Source organism: Thermobia domestica, chromosome 1, assembly GCF_964235325.1.
Source record: "Thermobia domestica chromosome 1, izTheDome1.hap1.1, whole genome shotgun sequence".
Taxonomy (NCBI): domain Eukaryota; kingdom Metazoa; phylum Arthropoda; class Insecta; order Zygentoma; family Lepismatidae; genus Thermobia; species Thermobia domestica.
The window spans coordinates 388,410,145-388,428,790 of record NC_137454.1 but is presented as its reverse complement, the minus strand read 5'-3'; the positions used below and the strand labels follow the sequence as shown (position 1 = coordinate 388,428,790).

General features: G+C 38.2%; 1 protein-coding gene across 2 annotated transcripts in view; it reads left to right on the top strand.

The window, feature by feature from the left end:
- Positions 1-18,646, top strand: part of LOC145665072 (SH3 domain-containing kinase-binding protein 1-like) — a gene marked incomplete at its 3' end in the record, with an annotated part of 70,703 nt that overhangs the window by 5,003 nt on the left and 47,054 nt on the right. For both annotated transcript variants that reach the window (XM_081732336.1, XM_081732345.1), the window contains 4 exon segments: positions 515-672; positions 1,426-1,495; positions 6,169-6,305; positions 17,875-17,965. In XM_081732336.1, the coding sequence (XP_081588462.1) occupies positions 515-672; positions 1,426-1,495; positions 6,169-6,305; positions 17,875-17,965 (456 nt within the window).

Sequence of the window (18,646 nt, the reverse complement as noted above, 5' to 3'; positions counted from 1 at the left end):
GCCCGATTGCTCTCGCTTAGTCATTGGGACAGTGGTTTCCTCAGTCAGTACTTATCAGTCAAAGGTGCAGCTGGTCCTGTCTCATTGCAATTGATCGTCCTCTTGCTTTGAGCTGTGACTCAAAACATCGGTGGGGCCGCGCTGGCTCACTGGTAGAGCGTTCACCTTTGGTGCCTGGAGTCCTTGGGTCGATCCCAGCTCGCGCCAAGTGAGCTTTGTGGTGAACAAACACCGTGTGCGTGGGTTTTCCTGGGGTTCTCCCGTTTTCCCCACTTTGTTCGTTCCACCACTTCATTCATTTATCATCACCGTCTCTTTTAGCCTAGCCGGCATAATTATGGTACGTAAAACTTAATTTCATTTCATTTTTTCAAAACATATTGGTCAAACTAAACAAGTAATTGTTAAGTCTATTCACAAAGACCATAATTTACGATAAGATTTGAAAAGATAACTAAAACTCTTGTGTGTGTTTCGTGTTGTTGCATTAATTTTTGATTGTGCTTTATTTCAGTGGAAGCAGTGGTAGAGTATGACTACAAAGCTCGTGAACCAGATGAGTTAACTATTCGAAAAGGTGATGTGATCACAAATATTACCCGTCAGCCTGGCGGATGGTGGGAAGGTACTCTCAAGGGAAAACGAGGAATGTTTCCGGACAATTTTGTGAAGGTAAGTGGAATCTTAGAAGCACTTAGATATATTATTTGGTTGAAATATTTTTCTATTAAAATTTAAGATCACAAGATTAGGGAGAGAACCTAGTTCTTTTAAAATGGTAGAAAGCTTTTTTTTGAAAGTGACTTTCGGCTTTTTTCTTTTTTTTTTTTTTTATCAATTTAAAGAAATAGTTCCAGTTCATTAGCTTCTATCGTTATAACAAGAACAAAACACTTAATTACTATATTCATCTTTTCCTAAAACTTTTTTTAAAACTAAATTTTCTATTATACAGATACAAATAGTTTTGTTCAATGTCTTTGCTGTATGAAAGTTGTCCTGTGCTTTGTTAAATGTTGCACAGAATATTTGCAAAATTCGCTGCTTTCGTGTTGTGTTTAGACAGCTGCTGTTAATACGTTCAAATTATTTCAAAAATGAAATGAAATCTTTAAGTTTTACGTGCCACGGTTATGCCCGTTAGGCTAAAGGAGACGGTGATTATGAGAAATGAATGAAATGGTGGAATGAAGAAAGGGGAGAACCCCGAGAAAACCCACGAGCACGGTGTTTGTCCACCACAAAGTCCACACGGCGTGAGCTGGGATCGAACCAGGGACTCCAAGCACCGGAGGTGAACGCTCTACCACTGAGCCACCGCGCCCCCTCAAATTACTTCAGTATTCAACTGTTTGTATTATTTATCATTATCTATTGATCTGTGTACGTCAGGCAATGCTTAAGTGTAAAATTCTTTAATTTCAGGTTCTCACTGTTGATAGTGGCATTAATGACCATTCGGCGGAGGAAAAGAACGGTGTTACTATAAGAGGCGGTGAGTAGAATATATTTATCTTCTTGTCTTGTGTGCATTTATTATGTGGGGTAGTATAACTCATATTCTCTGTTATGTTAGAAGAGATAAAAGTGCTCTCTGCTGAGATCACTGATGTAAGTAGTGGTTAGTTTTCGTCTTGTAATCAGGAAATTCTGAGTTCAAAATCAACTGCTGGCCATCCTAGCAGAGTTTTTCTACTTTCAAACTGTGCAGGTCATACGTTTGGGAAATCACATAAAACTACTATCGTCTTTTGTTTGAGGGAGGGGGTAGTTGTTTCTACTAGTGTTTGAGGTGGGATAGTAAAATTTTGGAATGTTAGAAAGTTTGGTTTAAAAGTAGGGTGAAAAGACATAAAGTTAAAGAGAAGAAAGTTGTATTGGTTAGTTCCTAGGATTTGGAACAATCTTCAAAGATATTAATGATAGGAGAAAACAAACTTTTTAAACTTATTTTTACACACTAAATGATTTTTAGTTGAGTACACGCTAAATAAGAAAGTGCGGGACTCGAACACGAGATCTTCGGCGTACCTTTCGATACGTTAACCGCTACTCTACCCGCTTTCACACTACGCTGCGGAACAGTGTATGGCTGTTCTGGAAGTGGACTGAGTAGCGTAGTGATTAACGCATTGGCACGGTACACCGAAGATCCCGGGTTCGAGTCCAGGCCAGTAATATATTTTTTCACTGTGTAGTATTGAATTCGCAACTACAAAGGATTTGGGGTGTAAGTTAAATGGATTGTTTCCTCCCTTCATTAACATAATCAGGGTTGCCTGGTTTAAACCAGCTTTTGTTTTTTCAAAAAAAAAAAAAAAAAAAAAGGTAAAAGTGTAATTTTTCGTAAAATCTTGATGAACACACATTTGTGGGTTATCACGTTACGTTTCACTTCCGTATATTATTCGTATTATATTCAGACCTAAATTCCCCATTCATTACTCAGAGATTATACTACAAAAGCATTTTTTTTAATTTATAGTTTATTATTATGCAACTGCAATCAAAGAAATTCTAAATATTGCTTCGTTTTAATAATGTTTATTATTGATAACATATATCGACATGCCGTACTTTTTGTGGGAGGGTCATACAAACCCCACGAGAGGCATTTATTGAAATCAGAAGTATCTTTGGTATCTATTTATGTATAAATGGGTGAGAGCCAAAGTGGACTCACGTAATTCGTATCTTTATTCACTTTTCTTACTGTTATGCAAAGTAAGTCCTTGTGTTTCTTTAACTTTGACTAATAAAATTCGTACTGAACTAACTTGGAATAAGTTAGTTCTTCTGTACTCTGCAGTATTTTTGAAATTGTCCATACATAATTCTGTATAATGGTTTCACTTTGTGCAAGTGTTTATCTTTTTATCCTTCTAAAATGACTCTTGACAATTATATTAACAAGTATGTAAAGATTAGTACAACGTATTTTTATCAGGAGTCCTTTGTGAGTGAGTCGGCAGATGTATCTCATTTGTGGTGAATTAGTCCCGGTTTCGAATTCAAATGGAGTACAATTTCTCTCGGATGTAAGCCGAGAAGCGGTTTGAATTTCTCTTTAAGCTTATGTGACCTCTTCTAGGATAACCCGATTGTTGCGTAATAACACCAAGGCGAAACAAACTTGTTTCTATCCATATGTGATATAAATACCTAGAGCAAATTATTTAAACCAAAATAACCTGGTTTAAACCTAAAAAACAGCTTTAACGGTTCTTTGGTTTTTTAAAATAAAAACCGTGATTTTTGCCAACCCTGATGATAATACAACATTAACGATGTTCTAAACATACACTGGATTTGTCCAAGCACAGCAACTAGGTCGTGGTGCAAGCTATCTGGTCTTGAGTGGAAGAGCTCCGAAGAGTAGGAGAGTGTTTGGCTGTCCTGGGACCAGACTGTGTAGCATAGTGTTTAACGCATCGGCACGGTACGCCGAAGATTCCGGGTTAGTCATGCACTTTTTCACTTTTTGTGCATTATCCTGCAGGATGTTTAATGAACAGGACGAAAATGATAAAGCCAAAGCCATGTCTGGGTAATATGTAGAATATTACGTATGTAAGATGAAAATTATAATTGTACCCGTTCCTTACCAATGGGAAAGGACTGTCTGGTGCATTTATGATAGTTACCAGACCCAGTAAAGGTAAAATAAATTTGAAAAATGAAGTGTTCAGATCTCAGAGCAAAGATTAGAGAGAATGATTTTTTTTTTTTTTTTTTTTTTTTTTTTTTTTTTTTTTTTTTTTAATAATGGATTTGGCGTTTCAAGTATAGGTTTCATTTCCCGATTTGTCCCTATATTCGGTTTCAGTATTTGATCCCAGGGTTTGGGAGTCTCGAAATTTATTTGATGCTATAATTTACCAGGCTAATTCCAGAATTCCATTCTATAGTCCTGGCTTTTTTTTTTAATTGCCTCCTGCTTTCCCTTATGTCTATATAAATAAAATTTTCATAACGGAAATCGGCAGGGATAATAGTGTTTATCTATTGCCAAAAAAATATATATGTATAAATATTCCCGCACATATATAGAATTTGCCACCGTTACCCATTAAGATATTAATGGATTGACTCCATTAACGAAATTGGCCAGGGTAATTGCTGTAGCTATCTATTGGAAAAACAGAATTAAACCATCCATTTCGTTCAAGAGTTATCTTACGGAGGAACGTACTAACAGCCCAATCTTACGTTTCCCTGTGTGATCCTAATAAAATGTTGGTATTTATTCATCGTTGTAAGAAATAATTAAACCGACAAGGAGACAAACGATAATTAGAAATACGAGTTACGATAACAGATTAAAAGCGAAGGTCTATAAAAACTCAAGATTTGTTGCTGGGCAGGATGCAAATATTGAGTGCTTGAGGCACACGGAAAACAAATTGCAGAGGTTTGAAAGCAGTTTTGACAGGAGGGAATATTTGAGGTAAAAAGATAGAAGTCTCTAGGTGAATATATATATATATATATATATATATATATATATATATATACTTGAAGCTCCGAACCGAGAATTCATCAGATAATTTAATCAGTTTGCTGGAGATGTCGTAATATGGTATAAATGTTATTTACATAACAAGAGATTTTAATTGTGAAGACTTTGGGTTGATGAGAGATTACCATAAAATTTATCTCCATGTTTACTACTAGGTGACTCAAAATATCTTATTTCTGGAAATTTGAGTTTTTTAAGTGTGTAAGCTTATTAGTTCGTATAAGCACTTAATTGATACATTGGTATGCATATGTACTAACTATAAATAAAAATTCTTATCTTAAAATTTCCAAAAAACAAAATTTGCGTATATAGTTTTGAGGCACTTTTCCCTTCTTCCTCGGCACATCCGAAGAAAACTTGTTTGTTGAGTAAAAGACATGTGTAAAATTCTGTTTGTCCATTCTGTGCATCAAAAATGATTGGATGAGTTTAAAATTTGTTTGTAACTTTGTCTTTTCTTCCAATTTTTGCGAAATGAAAGAAAATCCTGGTTTGTTACGTATTTCTCCTAAGATCACAAATAGCAAACGCTCAATACACGATTATAAACTTGGATTTTTTAAGACTACGAGAATTTTTATTTCCAGTTAGTTTCGTTTGTAATGTAGTGGTTGTAATCAGTGCAGATTGGGAACAGGGAACCTCCGTCATGCGGGCGTTTTTTTTTTTTTTTTTTTTTTGCGAATTTAAACTGCGAACAAGAGCTAGTGAAAAAGGGGAAAAAGTAAACTAGTCATTCAGTAAGGATGTTGTGAATAAACGAAAATTACAATGACAGTGGATCCGATGGGATACGCTATGTTTAGAATATATAGATAGTGAGGCGTTCAAGGTTGCTATTAAGGTCGGCAAAGAACACCTGCATTGAGAGAAATAGTTCAATTTCAGCTCCATTCGCTTGGAAAATAGCTTAAAGGGAATTATAGGTCTCACATAAATTGCAGATTAGAAACCTGCATGGTATTTTTTTTTTCTTCCATTCATTGTTTCGTTCCCTGGGGTTCGATTCCCTTTGGGAGCACTCGGTCGAAAAGGCTTTTTAAGGCCAGCTATCCTGAGTGAGGTTTTCTTGGGTTTTCCTCCTTCACACCAGACAAATGCCGGGGTGGTACCTAACGTATAAGTCCCGGGCCGCTTCCTTCTTTTTTCCCGGATAGTGTGCTCGCCGAAGGACGTCATCTCTCAAAACAAGACTGACTAATATGGCCATAGAGGCTGAAAGCCCAGAAAAATCTAAATCTTACAGCTTCATTTGGGATTCGAATCACATGAGCTCTCCCGCCAGAAGTTGTTGGGAGTGGCAGTTCCACTCCCTCTGGACAACTTCTTTGGCTCACGTTTTACTATATTCTACCACCACGAGATGCATAGACTTACAGTGTTGTGGACAAATTATTGTCTTTTGTCGGAAGCTTTTTCTGGGATACCTAATAACAATCTTTGGTTCAGTGGGTGCAGGTGACCCGTCTCCGATGGGGTTTCTAAGTACATATCAATTGCAATGATAGGAAGGATCATGTTTGGTATAAAGGAAGACTAGTAGCTCTTCCTTTTTGAATGTTTTTACCCACGTAATAAATATGTAGTAACTTTCAATGTATTCTTCAAATATGAATATCCATTTTGATTTTCCTTTCTCGTTTCAGGCTCGAGGCGTAGGTATAAGGCATTGTTTAGTTACCAACCAGAGAATGACGATGAGTTGGAATTACAAGCGGACGACATAATAGATTTTATATCTGAGATAGAGGAAGGATGGTGGAAGGGCAAGCTAAGGGACAGGGTGAGTATTTTACAGAATATCTAATCTAACAGTTACACCAGATAAAGATGTTCAGTGTTACAGTCGGTAAATGTGTGATCTCAGTTTATATTTTTTAAAAGATAATATTAATGCATTATTGAAATACAGTACTGGTTCATGGTAATTTCGGTTCTCTTGTTCTATATACGACCTAACTTGAAGTGAAACGTGGTGGTTTATGCAGGGTAAAAATGTGTGTGAGGGTACAAGTCGAAGTTCGTTTTATCGTTAAAAAAAAAAAAAAAAATCGTATGCAGTTTCTCAGTTGATTCATACACTGAGTTCCGAAACTTGCAATTAATTTAATAGGTATTTTGGGCATTAATTTTTTACTATAATTTCGAAACTATTCTCTCTCAAACTTCATTAAAATATAGGAGGGGGTGACTGGTAAATTGCTCACCTCTGGTTCAGTGAGTTCCAGGTTAGATTCCAGGACAATGAGTTTGTAGTGGGTAACAGTGTCCATGGATTTTCCTCGACATTCTCCCGTTTCCTCCCACATTTTGATTGAACCAAATTTTTTCATTACTGTCTATTTTTATAAATTATCGGCCTCCTTTAGTCGAAGGGTCATAATTGTGTAACGTAAAACGAGGAAGTACATTTCACTAAAAGGTAGGTCCATCAGCCTGGTCAAAATATTGTCTGGTTTCATGGTGCACACCCACCTGTAAATTTCATTATCATACCATCAAAATTACAAAATTTTCAAACTAATTTTCAAACTAGAAAACTTATCAGAAGAAAATAAATGTCGTTTTGAGTGAAGAACTGTGCTTAAACTATTTAAAACTTAAAAGCTGGAAAAGAGGAAGGGACAACGCCATGGATCCCGTACCGCGCCGTTTTTATTGCCGTTGTGTGATCAGTAAAGCTTTATTATTATTATTCGACTGTAAGAAGAATCTTCAGAGCGAATGACAAATATAATAGTTGCACTTCACTGCAACAAAAAGTATTCAGCCGATCGATCTGAAATTTAGTACACAGATGAGGACGAAGAACCGCCCGGTGTAAATGGACGCTACTGAATATAGGTTAAGGAGACGGTTAATTAATTCGCAAAAAAAGTATATATATATAATACAAATGAGTGACTGTGTTTTGAGTTAATAACTCCTAAACCACCTGACCCAACCTCGATCAAAGTTTCAACATAGATGAGGTTCGAGCCTGGGATGAGTTTAATCATTTCACTTGGACGATGCAAGTTAGGGGAGGGCGAAAATATTTAAAAATAATCGAAAATGACCGATATAAGTGTCGATTCCATAGTTTTTGGGGTCGCTGAGATGAATAGTGAGACTTCCGATGCTGTTTAAATCCAAATTCAGCCAGGAAATTGGGAGACGGATGGCATATACTGATGATGTAAATTTAATAGGGGATGATAGGAGAACAATAGAAAGAAATGCAGAGATTTTATTAAACGCTTGCAGGGACATGGGTTTAGAAGTAAATGCAGAGAAAACTAAATACATGGAAGAGCTTCGGGACCGGAATACAGCAAATTATGGATGCGTTAAAATATTAAATAATACTTTTGATAAAGTGCATAGTTTCAAATATCTAGGATCAATATTAACAGAGGAAAATCATATTCACGAAGAAATTAAATGCCGACTAAAAGCAGGGAATTCGTGTTACTATTCGGTTCAAAATCTCTTGTCGTCGCGAATTCTGTCGAGGAATTTGAAGCTTAAAATATACAAAACGATAATCATGCCTGTTGTGCTGTATGGCTGCGAAACATGGTCACTTACTCTGAGGGAAGAACATAGACTGAAAGTATTTGAGAACAAGATCCTGAGACGAATATTCGGACCAAAGAGGAACGGGAATGGGGAATGGCGGAAACTTCATAATGAGGAACTACATAATTTATATGGTTTACCCAACATTGTTAGGGTCGTCAAGTCTAGAAGGCTTAGGTGGGGGGCCATGTAGCTAGAATGGAAGAAAGTAGAAACGCTTTCAAAGTCTTGACTGGAAGACCAATCCGAAAACGACCATTAGGAAGACCTCGGCGCAGATGGGCGGACAATATTAAGATGGATCTTGCAGAGATAGAAATACAAAGTAGAAACTGGATCCAGTTAGCTAAGGACAGAAGTCAGTGGAGAGCTTTTGTGAAGGCGGCATTGAACCTCCGGGTTCCATAGGCCATAGAGTTTTATATATATATATGTTTCAGTAATAGTAAAAAGTGACTAACTAACGGAACATATTACTGATTTTTCTTATTTTAACTCATCGAAGCGGGTAATTGACGTTAGGTTGTATATGAGTGTGTGTGTTCCAGCATAACCGTGGAACTCCCGGAACAAATTCCTAAACTTAATATACATATGACTTACGATCTGGAATCAAATACGTACATTGGGGGTAAGACAACCATAGAGGATGGGAGTAGGGTGACGTGAAATAAAAATAAGTGTCGAATCGATAGTTTTGGGGTCACTAAACTCATTGGTAACAGCCCAGATGATGTTTAAGCAAGAATAGGCATGTCAGCTGGCCCATGTTGACAGCGCGCACTATACTGGTCCTCAACTCCCTAATAACTGAGATCCTTCCAATAACTAGAACGTGGAGTGAAGATGGTAGTATTTCCTTTGGACGACATATACAAATCACTTACGGTATGATTATTCTCCCATCCTAAGTCAAGATGTTACCGAAAGTTGTCATTGATCTCTGCGACACTATCTTGGGAGTATCATATGTTGCTTTGTCTCGAGTTCAAAGGCTTGAATACCTGTATGTTCCTTTATGAAAGGATCTCATTCAGATAGTGAAGCAGTGTCGTAACAAATCTCTTCGGAGTCTCGGTACAGGAGTGTATTTGTCTCCCCCCTGCCCCCAAAAAGTTAATTTTGTAGATGTGACAGTTGAAACTTGACTCATGATACACTCCCCTTATCTACATAAGAACTTGTCGCCTTGAATTGATTTGTGTGTGTGCTATATTAGCCTGGTCTGTTCTGCGGGACCTCTCCTCGGGGCCCCTTGCTTCAGTACTGGTCCTTTCCTTCTAAAGGTCATGAATGGCCGACACAGTTAAAATAAAACAAACCAGCCTGTTAGGTTGTTCGCTTTCAACAAATACATTACATATACGGTTTTGATAATATTCGTAATGATGGCCATATTTATGCTCGGTTTGGTCGTCGTTGTAACTCTTAACTATTCTAGTTTAGTGAAGAACTGAGCTTAAGCAGGCTATCTGCGAGTTGTTTTAATTAATATTTAAATGATTTTTGCATTTTCAACATCAATTGCATTTTAACAAGGAGAATATGTCAAAAGAAAGTTGCTGCTAACATGAAATGAATAACAGTCAGTATTATGTAGTATGATCTTCAAACAGTGGTGTGGAGCCCTTGGTGCTTTACACCACCGATTTTACGACACATTCACAAATACTGTTGGAGACTTGAGCGGTTCCGCCTCAAAACTCGAGGTATCAGAAAGTACAGGGTGGCCCAAAAGTAGAAAAAACACCAATGCATTGATCAAGTATAATATTCTAGTTTGTCTGTTTGCTTTGGTTCTTCCGCGCTTAAGATGTAAGTAAAAACACATTAAAAGAAGAAATAATAAAGAAACTAAGTCTACCTGAGGATCAATAAGAAATGATATAAAATGCAATGAGCTGATCAGTACGGTACTGTATACCTACTTTTGGGCCACCCTGTATATTTTCCAATTCTAACAAGTAACACTTCCCAAGTGTGACGCTCCGATTTTGATAAAATTTGGCAGGTAGATACTACACATGAAATAAACGAATACGTGTTTTTTTTTTTTATTTTCTGCGGAAAAACTGTTTTAGTGGGCAAATGCCCCCGTCCAAAGTTTTGAAAGTTGACGCCCGAAAGGCAAAAACAAGTGGACCGAACTAAACGAAATTGTGCACAGATATTGTAGACGTAAAATGAGGGAATATGTGTTTCGTATTTTCCTGGAAAAAAACGGTTACGTGGTGCGCGGGCCCCTCCAAACTTTGATCACGAAATATCAAAAGAGCTAATAACAATATGTCAGAAGTACCTAAAGGACATGAAGAACTGGAACGAAACTTTGTGGAGTGACAATACGAAGAAAATAAACGAATACGTTTTTTGTATTTTCTGCGAAAACTATTTTAGAGGACAAAAGCCTACATCCAATGTTTTGAAATTTGACGTTCGAAAGGCAAGAAGTGAATGAAATTGTGCACAGATATTGTAGACGTAAAATGAGGTAATACGGGTTTCGTATTTTCCTGGAAAAGAGCGGTTGATTGGGGCACATACCTTCTAAACCGTTGATTACGAAATAACAAAAGTGCAAATAAGTATACGTCTGAAGTTCCTAAAGAATATGGAGAATTGCAACGAAACTTCGTATAGGGACAATTTTGCAAAACAATAAACGAAACTTGTTTTAATTTGTGCGATAAAACAGTGTTGGGGCCTAGGCCCCCTCCGAAAATAATAAATAGTACCGTAATAGCGCAGGAAGGAGTGCACTGAAGCAAATGAAATTGTGTGTAGAGATTTTATATGTAAAATAAGGCCTTTCTTGTTTCTCAAGTGTCCCTATCCGATTCGCTTCAAATTTGGCACACCAACAGTAAACAGGAAATAAATCAACACGTGTTTTCGTTTATGCAGAAAAACATTGTAAGGGCTAAGGCGCCTCCTGAAATACTGTAAATACGCTATACTGTTTGTGCTTACTGTTGTCTCCTTTGTTTCGCACTCATTAGAAAGCAACGGCCTTTACTGATAACGATGCCATCATTTTACATGTCAGTTCAAGGTGTTAACTGTGTGCAAGATCTGCGTAACTGACTGTAAGGAACACTCAGCAATCCGCCGTATTCGCCGAAAATGTCCCTTCGATTACTGTCTCCTTATTAGATAAAAGAACCGTGTCGCGGGAAACATTACGAACCAAGAAAAGCCATTGTTGGTTATATAGAGCGATTCCTGTGAAGTATCAACAAAGTTAGACGTGCTGGGAGCTTCCAAGGTCGTAGATATATCCGGTGATTATCTTGAAGCTATTGCACTGGTATTTACTTTGTCAATAAAGCCTGATAAGAATTGTGCCGGTGTTGCACTGCTTTTTATTTTGCCTTTGTAACTATTCGTTTACACTGTAGCAATCCTTCATTGATAAGTGGCAAAATCCAGAGTTTTGTAAAACAGAAATGTTTGCGCTGGGGAACCAACTGAACTGCCCCGTGTATGCCTAGGTGAATGTGCAGTATCGAAATTACTTTAGCCCTTCGCAGGTTAAGGGCAAAGAGTTTGTATTAATCAAGTGCTAGGGTTTAAAACAAACCCTACTAACAAACGAGACTATAGCAAGGACAAAACTTTTCCCAACATGTGGAACATTTCGCCTAGTTTCCAACAAAAATTCTATATTAAACAGTAGTACAAGACTTCGATGTAATATGGTGTAATTTTCATTGCAATTTCCCTTCTGTAAAAGAACCCAATTTATCCTATAATAAAGGATACTTTCTACGTTGAATTTCATAAAATTATCCTAGTCTCGTGAAACATAATGGGTGTTTTCCTCGAGACAACAGTTACCTCTATATCGATTCCAGCTGAAATTAGTCAAGGGAAAGGCTATACGAGTATATTTACTCCGAACTGAAAGAAAGTCTTCCAGGGTAACTTTCGTTCGTAGGAAAAACAAATGCGGTTACTTTCGCATTGTGAAGCTACGAGAAACTTCCAAACTATGAGGATTCATTGTGAAACTGAAAATGGTAGAGAAATAAGGTCCGAGATTTTTGAGGTGCTGAATCTAAATCACTTACAGTTTCTGGCGATTGTTTCCTTTGTAATTTAGGAATTAGCTACTGCTATAGTTGAAATTGAAATCAGACAAGGATAAGATGTTTCGCATGTACAGGAATGGACAAAAATATGGAAACACCTTGTATAAAAGAGGTAGCAATTTCAGACACGATTTGCGTATGAATGGTAGGTGTTGCTGTGGTCACCGGCACATCTTGTGAGGTATACAACAGATAGGCCAGGCCAATTCAGTTCAGTTCAGTGACCGGTCCGTTCAGGTTATGAATCATGTCTGAGCTTGACAGTCTCTCAAAGAGGGCAAATTATGGGTTCACGTATAGTGGGACTTTCCGTGACAAAAGTAGCTGAAATGTTTAGTGTATCAGGAGGCAGACTCGAAGATCATGACTGCCTAGGAGTGTTCCTAAGAAAAACGCATCAGCAAAGCACCAGCGTGGACGCAAGTGTGTTGCGCGACAGTCAGACACACATTGGGTAGGTTTGTGACCAAGCAGATCATCGCCATGGCGCCAAAAGTCACAGCTGAGCTGAATACAGTGCTTACAAACCCTGTTAGCGTCAAAACAATCAGAAGAGAACTTCAGAATCAGGATATTTATGGCAGATCTGCAATTCCCAAACAACTCGTGACTGTTGACCATGCTGATATACGGAGACAGTGGTGCAACCCCTATTAAAACTGGACAGTGGAGCAGTGGAAGACTGTCATCTGGTCGGATGAGTCTTCCTTTACATTGTTTCCAACTGCCGAGTTTGTGTGGAGAACGCCAGCACAAGCGTAGGATACAAATTGTCTGTTGCTAAGAGTGAAGCATGGCGGTGGTTCAGTGATGATTTGGGCAGCCATACCCTGATAATCTTCCAGACCCATCATCACCCTGCATGAACATGTCACTGCCAAGGACTACGTAACCATTTTGAGTGACCAGCTACAAACTTTGTTCCCAGATGCTAATGCCGTGTTTCAAGATGACAAGAGCCCCTATTCATAAAGCTCACATCGTCCAGGACTAGTTTGATGAGCACGAAGAATGAGTGTTACATCTGCCATGACCTCCACAATCTCAAGACCTCAATATTATGGAGTCCTTGTGGTAAGTTCTGGAGACCAAAGTGCAAGCCCGCTATCCAGCGCCGTCGCCTCTTCAACAACTTGCGGCTGCTCTGGCGGAAGAATGAGTGCGATTTAAGTTAAGGGAACTTTGAATTTTTGTAATAACTTTTTCATTTCTTAAAAAATCAAAACAAATTTTAATATAATAAACAGATGATAACTGAAAAAAGAACTAGTGTGCTCTGTATTTGACGCTGTAGACACCCTTGCGACTGATTTTTAAAAACTTGATTCGGAACTTCCTGAAAAGCGCTTGTCCACTACTTTTTGCCCCTTCTTTTCCAATTTCCGACCACGTTTTTCGCATGTCTTTCACATCTTTGATGAAAGTATGCTTTTTAGCCATTTCCCGTTTAACTAGAGTCCCAAAATGCTCTATGGGTCTAGCCTGAGGAACTTTTGGCGCGTTGTCGTTTTTGCCGACAAACTCGATACCAGCGTCAGTAAGCGCGTCGCACACTTTTTTCACTTAATGCTAGGATGCCATATCGGGCCAAAACATAATGTCATGTCCGGTGAATTCTTTTTGTATCCATGGAATCAAAACCTTTTCAATACACTCTAAATGGCGGTCACCGTTGATTGTCCCATTTTGAACAACAGCAGTCGAAACTTTGCCGTTTGCCGCGATCGCTTGCCAGATCAGAAACTTTTTCGCATACTTGTCTTTAGGTTTTACGAACTTGCTAGGACTAACTTGACGTTTATCAATGTATGATACATACTTGGAAACAGGCGCCAACGCTAAATTTTAGTAACAGTAAGTTTCATCATCCATGATCACAATCTTGTTCGCGAACTTCTTGTCGGAGAGTTTGCGGCAGTTGGTCTTAGCGCGCTTCTTCAGCTCTTCGGTATAAAAGGGTGCACTTTTACATGTTTCAACCTTGAATCTGTGTTCTTTCTTGATCTTCCTTACACTGAATTCAGAAATTTGATATTTTCGTCCTAAAACACGGTTTGACAAGTTAGGGTTCTTCAAAAGTTCTCGTCTAATCGCCCTTTTCACTTTTTGCGTACATTTTGAAATCGGGCGTCCAGATTTCTTCTTTCTTGATGCTTCACCAGTCTCCACATAATTTTTCAACATTCTATGCACAGTACTATAAGGGTATTCACACTTAAAGTGGTTTAAAGCAGCCGTAAATTCACGCGAGCACTGGTTCTTGTAGAATTGGATAAGCCGCTCGCGGACAGCCTTTCACTGTTCGGCTGTCATTCGCTTCCCGTTCACGATTACGCACTTAGACTTAGGGTACACTCGAGAGATACTATGACGAGCAAAGGGTGAAACTTTCATTGACATCGAACGAGTTGTTTTCGTTTTATGCATGTATTTTTTCCAGTAACCTTAACTTAAATCGCACTCCTTAGTATAACATCCTTTTGACAACCATAAGTGACATGTATTTCTCCATTCTCCGTCGACTGCAAACCGTTGTGTGTGTCAAAGGGGCTCCTACTCCCTATCAATAAAGGTAATGTTCGATTTTTCAGGTGTTTCCGTATTTTTGTCTTATCTCCTGTACGTAGACATATCCGATCCTGGTCATGTGATGTGGACAGCGTGCCTGGATTTTTATTGTTTTTTTGTTTTACTTCACTACCTTCACTTAACCAATTCTTTTATCATTCACTTTAATATGCCATTCGTCTCTTTTAGCCAACGAGGCAAGGATTCCCATTTTCCTCAAGTGCTTGAGCGCTAACCCCAAATTTACTTTTCTCGTGTTTGTGCCATTTTCAATAATAAAAAAAATTCCCCCCTAATATTTTAGTGGGTGTATCCTGTGCCTCGCCTTCGAGCACCCCTGCTACGAGGCATAACCTCGGGACGTTATATTATAGATTTAATTTTCATTAATTCAGTGAAGATTTGGAGTCACTCGATAGACCTTGGTCTGCGGTCGGTAGACTCAATATGCTTTCTTTGTCAGGGGGGCGCGGTGACTCAGTGGTAGAACGTTCACCTCCGGTGCCTGGGGTCCCTGGTTCGATTCCAGCTCGCGCCATGTGGACTTTGTGGTGGACAAACGCCGTGTTCGTGAATTTCCTCGGGGCTCTGCCGTTTCCTCCCACTTTCTTCATTTTACCATTTCATTCATTTCTCATAATCACCGTCTCCTTTAGCCTAACAGATATAACCGTGGGAGGTAAAATTTAAAGATTTCATTTTTTTCAATATGCTTTCTTAACAGTTACCTCTCACTCTTGAGGTCACTGCTTATTGAGACCACATAGACTGTACCACAAGTGCTGTGGTGTTTTAGATGCATAGAGATATCCAAGCAAAACAGTTGTAGTACAGTCCATGTAATCTGAACTTCTTGAGTTCTGATATCAAAAATAGAAGTGTTGGATTCTTAAGGAGCGTTGTGATTAGCGTACTCGAAGTCGACGTGTCTGATCTAATATCCTGCTTAGTCATGCGTTCTCACTTAAATTTTCATTGAATTCACGTCTCAATATGGTGTACAAATAAGAGAGAGTTTCTTAACAGATCCATTCCGTTTGTAAACAGAGATATCTTCTGATCGATTTTATGTTACTTGTAACCAGGCGCAAAGAACCTCGTAACGAGTAAGTGACGGTCTCCGTTTGGAACTTAGGCCAGGAACGCCCTTGTGTACTAATAGTGTCATGCATTAGTAGAGAATCGAGCTAAGGGTATATTTTTTCGATACTCAGCGCTTTCTGAAATCGATTACTTTTTATATTTTATACTCCATTTCATTTTTTTAATTATATAGGTATATGTTTAATGTATCAGCGCTTAATACACATTTAAATTTCCATTGTGTTAATTTTTTTTTTTTTTTTTTTTTTTTTTTTTTTTTTTTTTTTTCATAAATTTGCAAGCCAGAAGTTAAATCCTCTTACTTGTGATCTATTTTTGTCCCAGGCTGTTCATGCATTTCTTAAGTCCCGAAGGAAACTCAAGCCTTGTTCCACCGAAATCTTATAAGTTTTTAATAGTTTGGTTTGCCAAAACTGCGTTATGTGTTCCCTCTGTCTGTCTATCCGTCCGTCCGTCCGTGAGACAAAAACTCAAGAAGTACCATTTGATGGGGATGATATTAAATCGGAAGTGATGGGAATCAAACATTGCTGGTTTTAACGTTGATCACTATAGAGCAAAAACGTTAGTAGATAACAAGAAACCATTTTCTTCAGTCGATTAAGCGTCCCAAGAATACATTTCATCTCCATTCTTAACTCTCTAATAAAACTAAAAGTGATAATTCCATTGCAACTTCCGGCTTCAGTATTGATCTGGGGAGCACGGTGGCTCGGTAGAGCGCGCCCCCCAGCCGAGGAAGTTTGTGGTGGACAACATCGTGTCCTTGGGTTTTCTCGGGGCACTCCCATTTCTTCCTACTTTTTCATTCTACCAATTCTCCTGTTATCATGTACTTGCTTTAATCATTGTCTCTCTCAGCCTGACAGGCTTAAACGTCGGGCATTAAACTGAAGTATTTCGTTTCATTTCATTTTAATATTGATCTGCGTAGAGCAAAAACAATAAGAGTTTTTTTTTTTTTTTTTTTTATGTACCGTTCTAAGAATACGTGCCATCGTCTCTCTTTAACAGGTTGGCTGCCATGAGCATCATATGTGGTGCTCACCTTATTATTCTGTGGGGCCATGAGCACCATATATGATGATCATTGTCACAAATTACTGTGAGACCATGAGCATGACATACGGTGCTCGGCTCCCATTGGTACATTTTCGGGAGAAGCAAAATATCGCGACAAAAATGTGACATGACTATTCATAATTGGGCCAAAGGTAAGAAGAAATTTATGGCCTCCTGGGACCACTACTCTAAAATCACCTTAGCAGTCAACCTGTTAACACTCTATTCAAGCTACAAGTGCGAGAGATCACTTCCGGCTTTTACGGTGATCACAGCAGAGTAAAATCGGTAATAGTGATAAGTGCTTTTCTACAATTAATTGAGCATGCTAACAATATATTGTTTCCACTGTAATTTATTTACTAAAGCCTGAAGTGACAAATATACTACTACTTCCGGCTTCAGTATTGACAAAATATCACGTCAGACAAACTAAACTCCTTCAGATGATGTACACGTCACACTTGCTGCTTGTTTGTTATCGTGTGTATATACACACACACCCACACCTCTATTTCCGTCCTTATGACGAATAATAAAAGCTTCTTTAGTCATCAACTGTATTAAAGTGTAAATACTTGTACAGGAAATGGGGGCCGCGGTGGCTCAGTGGTAGAGCGTTCGCCTTTGGTGCTTGGGGTTCCGGGTTCGATCCCAGGCCCCGCCAAGTGAACTTTGTGGTGGACAAACGCCGTGTGCGTGGGTTTCCTCGGGGTTCTCCCGTTTCGTCCCACTTTCTTCATTACACTATTTCCTTCATTACTCATCATCATTATCTCCTTTAGCCTAACCGGCATAACAGTGGGACGTAAAACTCAAAGATTTCATTTCATTTTGTACAGGGAATATTCATATATATATATATATATATATATATATATATATATATATATATATATATATATATATACTCGTACCAAATATAATTTTGGATTTTATAATGATCTAATGTCAATTCCTTCACAGGTTGGTGTGTTCCCATCCAATTTTGTAACTGAAGTGACAGCGGATGACATTCAGTTGGATGAAAATCGTATAGAAAACATCAAAAGAGAAGGTACGTTGCAGAGCACCTAGACTTTTTTTTTTCTCTTTGTGTGTAGGTGTGAGGTTGCATGAATGTTGAAGCTTCTCTGCACTTGCTTGTACTTCCAAACGACGTGGAGAAAGCACTATATTTTTCGTATTATAGTTGATTTTATTTCCTTTAGTGGTCAGAGATTGTTTTGTGTATATACACGAGGCATGATCGAAAATGGCTTATGTGTGAGACAGCTGGAAGATCAACACGCATTATGATAGAGAATACTCGACAATAGTCCTCGATGTATCCACAGTTCTTGTTCAACATATTTCCATCCTTCGTCTTACCAGAGCATGCCATAAAATCGAAGCATTAATTTTTTTTTTTATTTTTGCAAAGGTTCTCTGTTTTGATGAATTAATAAGAGATAACTATTACAATTTTGTTTATTAACACATGTAAACCAGTGCGTCATCATCAATGTAACTCGCGGAGGAATGAGTCGACACGAGCTGTGGGGAGTACTACCGGAAATAAAAAAGTAAAGAGGAAAGAAGGATTTTTTAAAATAAAATTTTTAAATGTTTCATTGGTGAATAAGAAGGGACCCGACCTTATACTTTCAGGGCTCAATATTTGGACCAACGAATGGCATACAAATGTAACCAACCGCTTATCACAACAACATTTGTAGCGCGTCAAGTTCTCATAGCT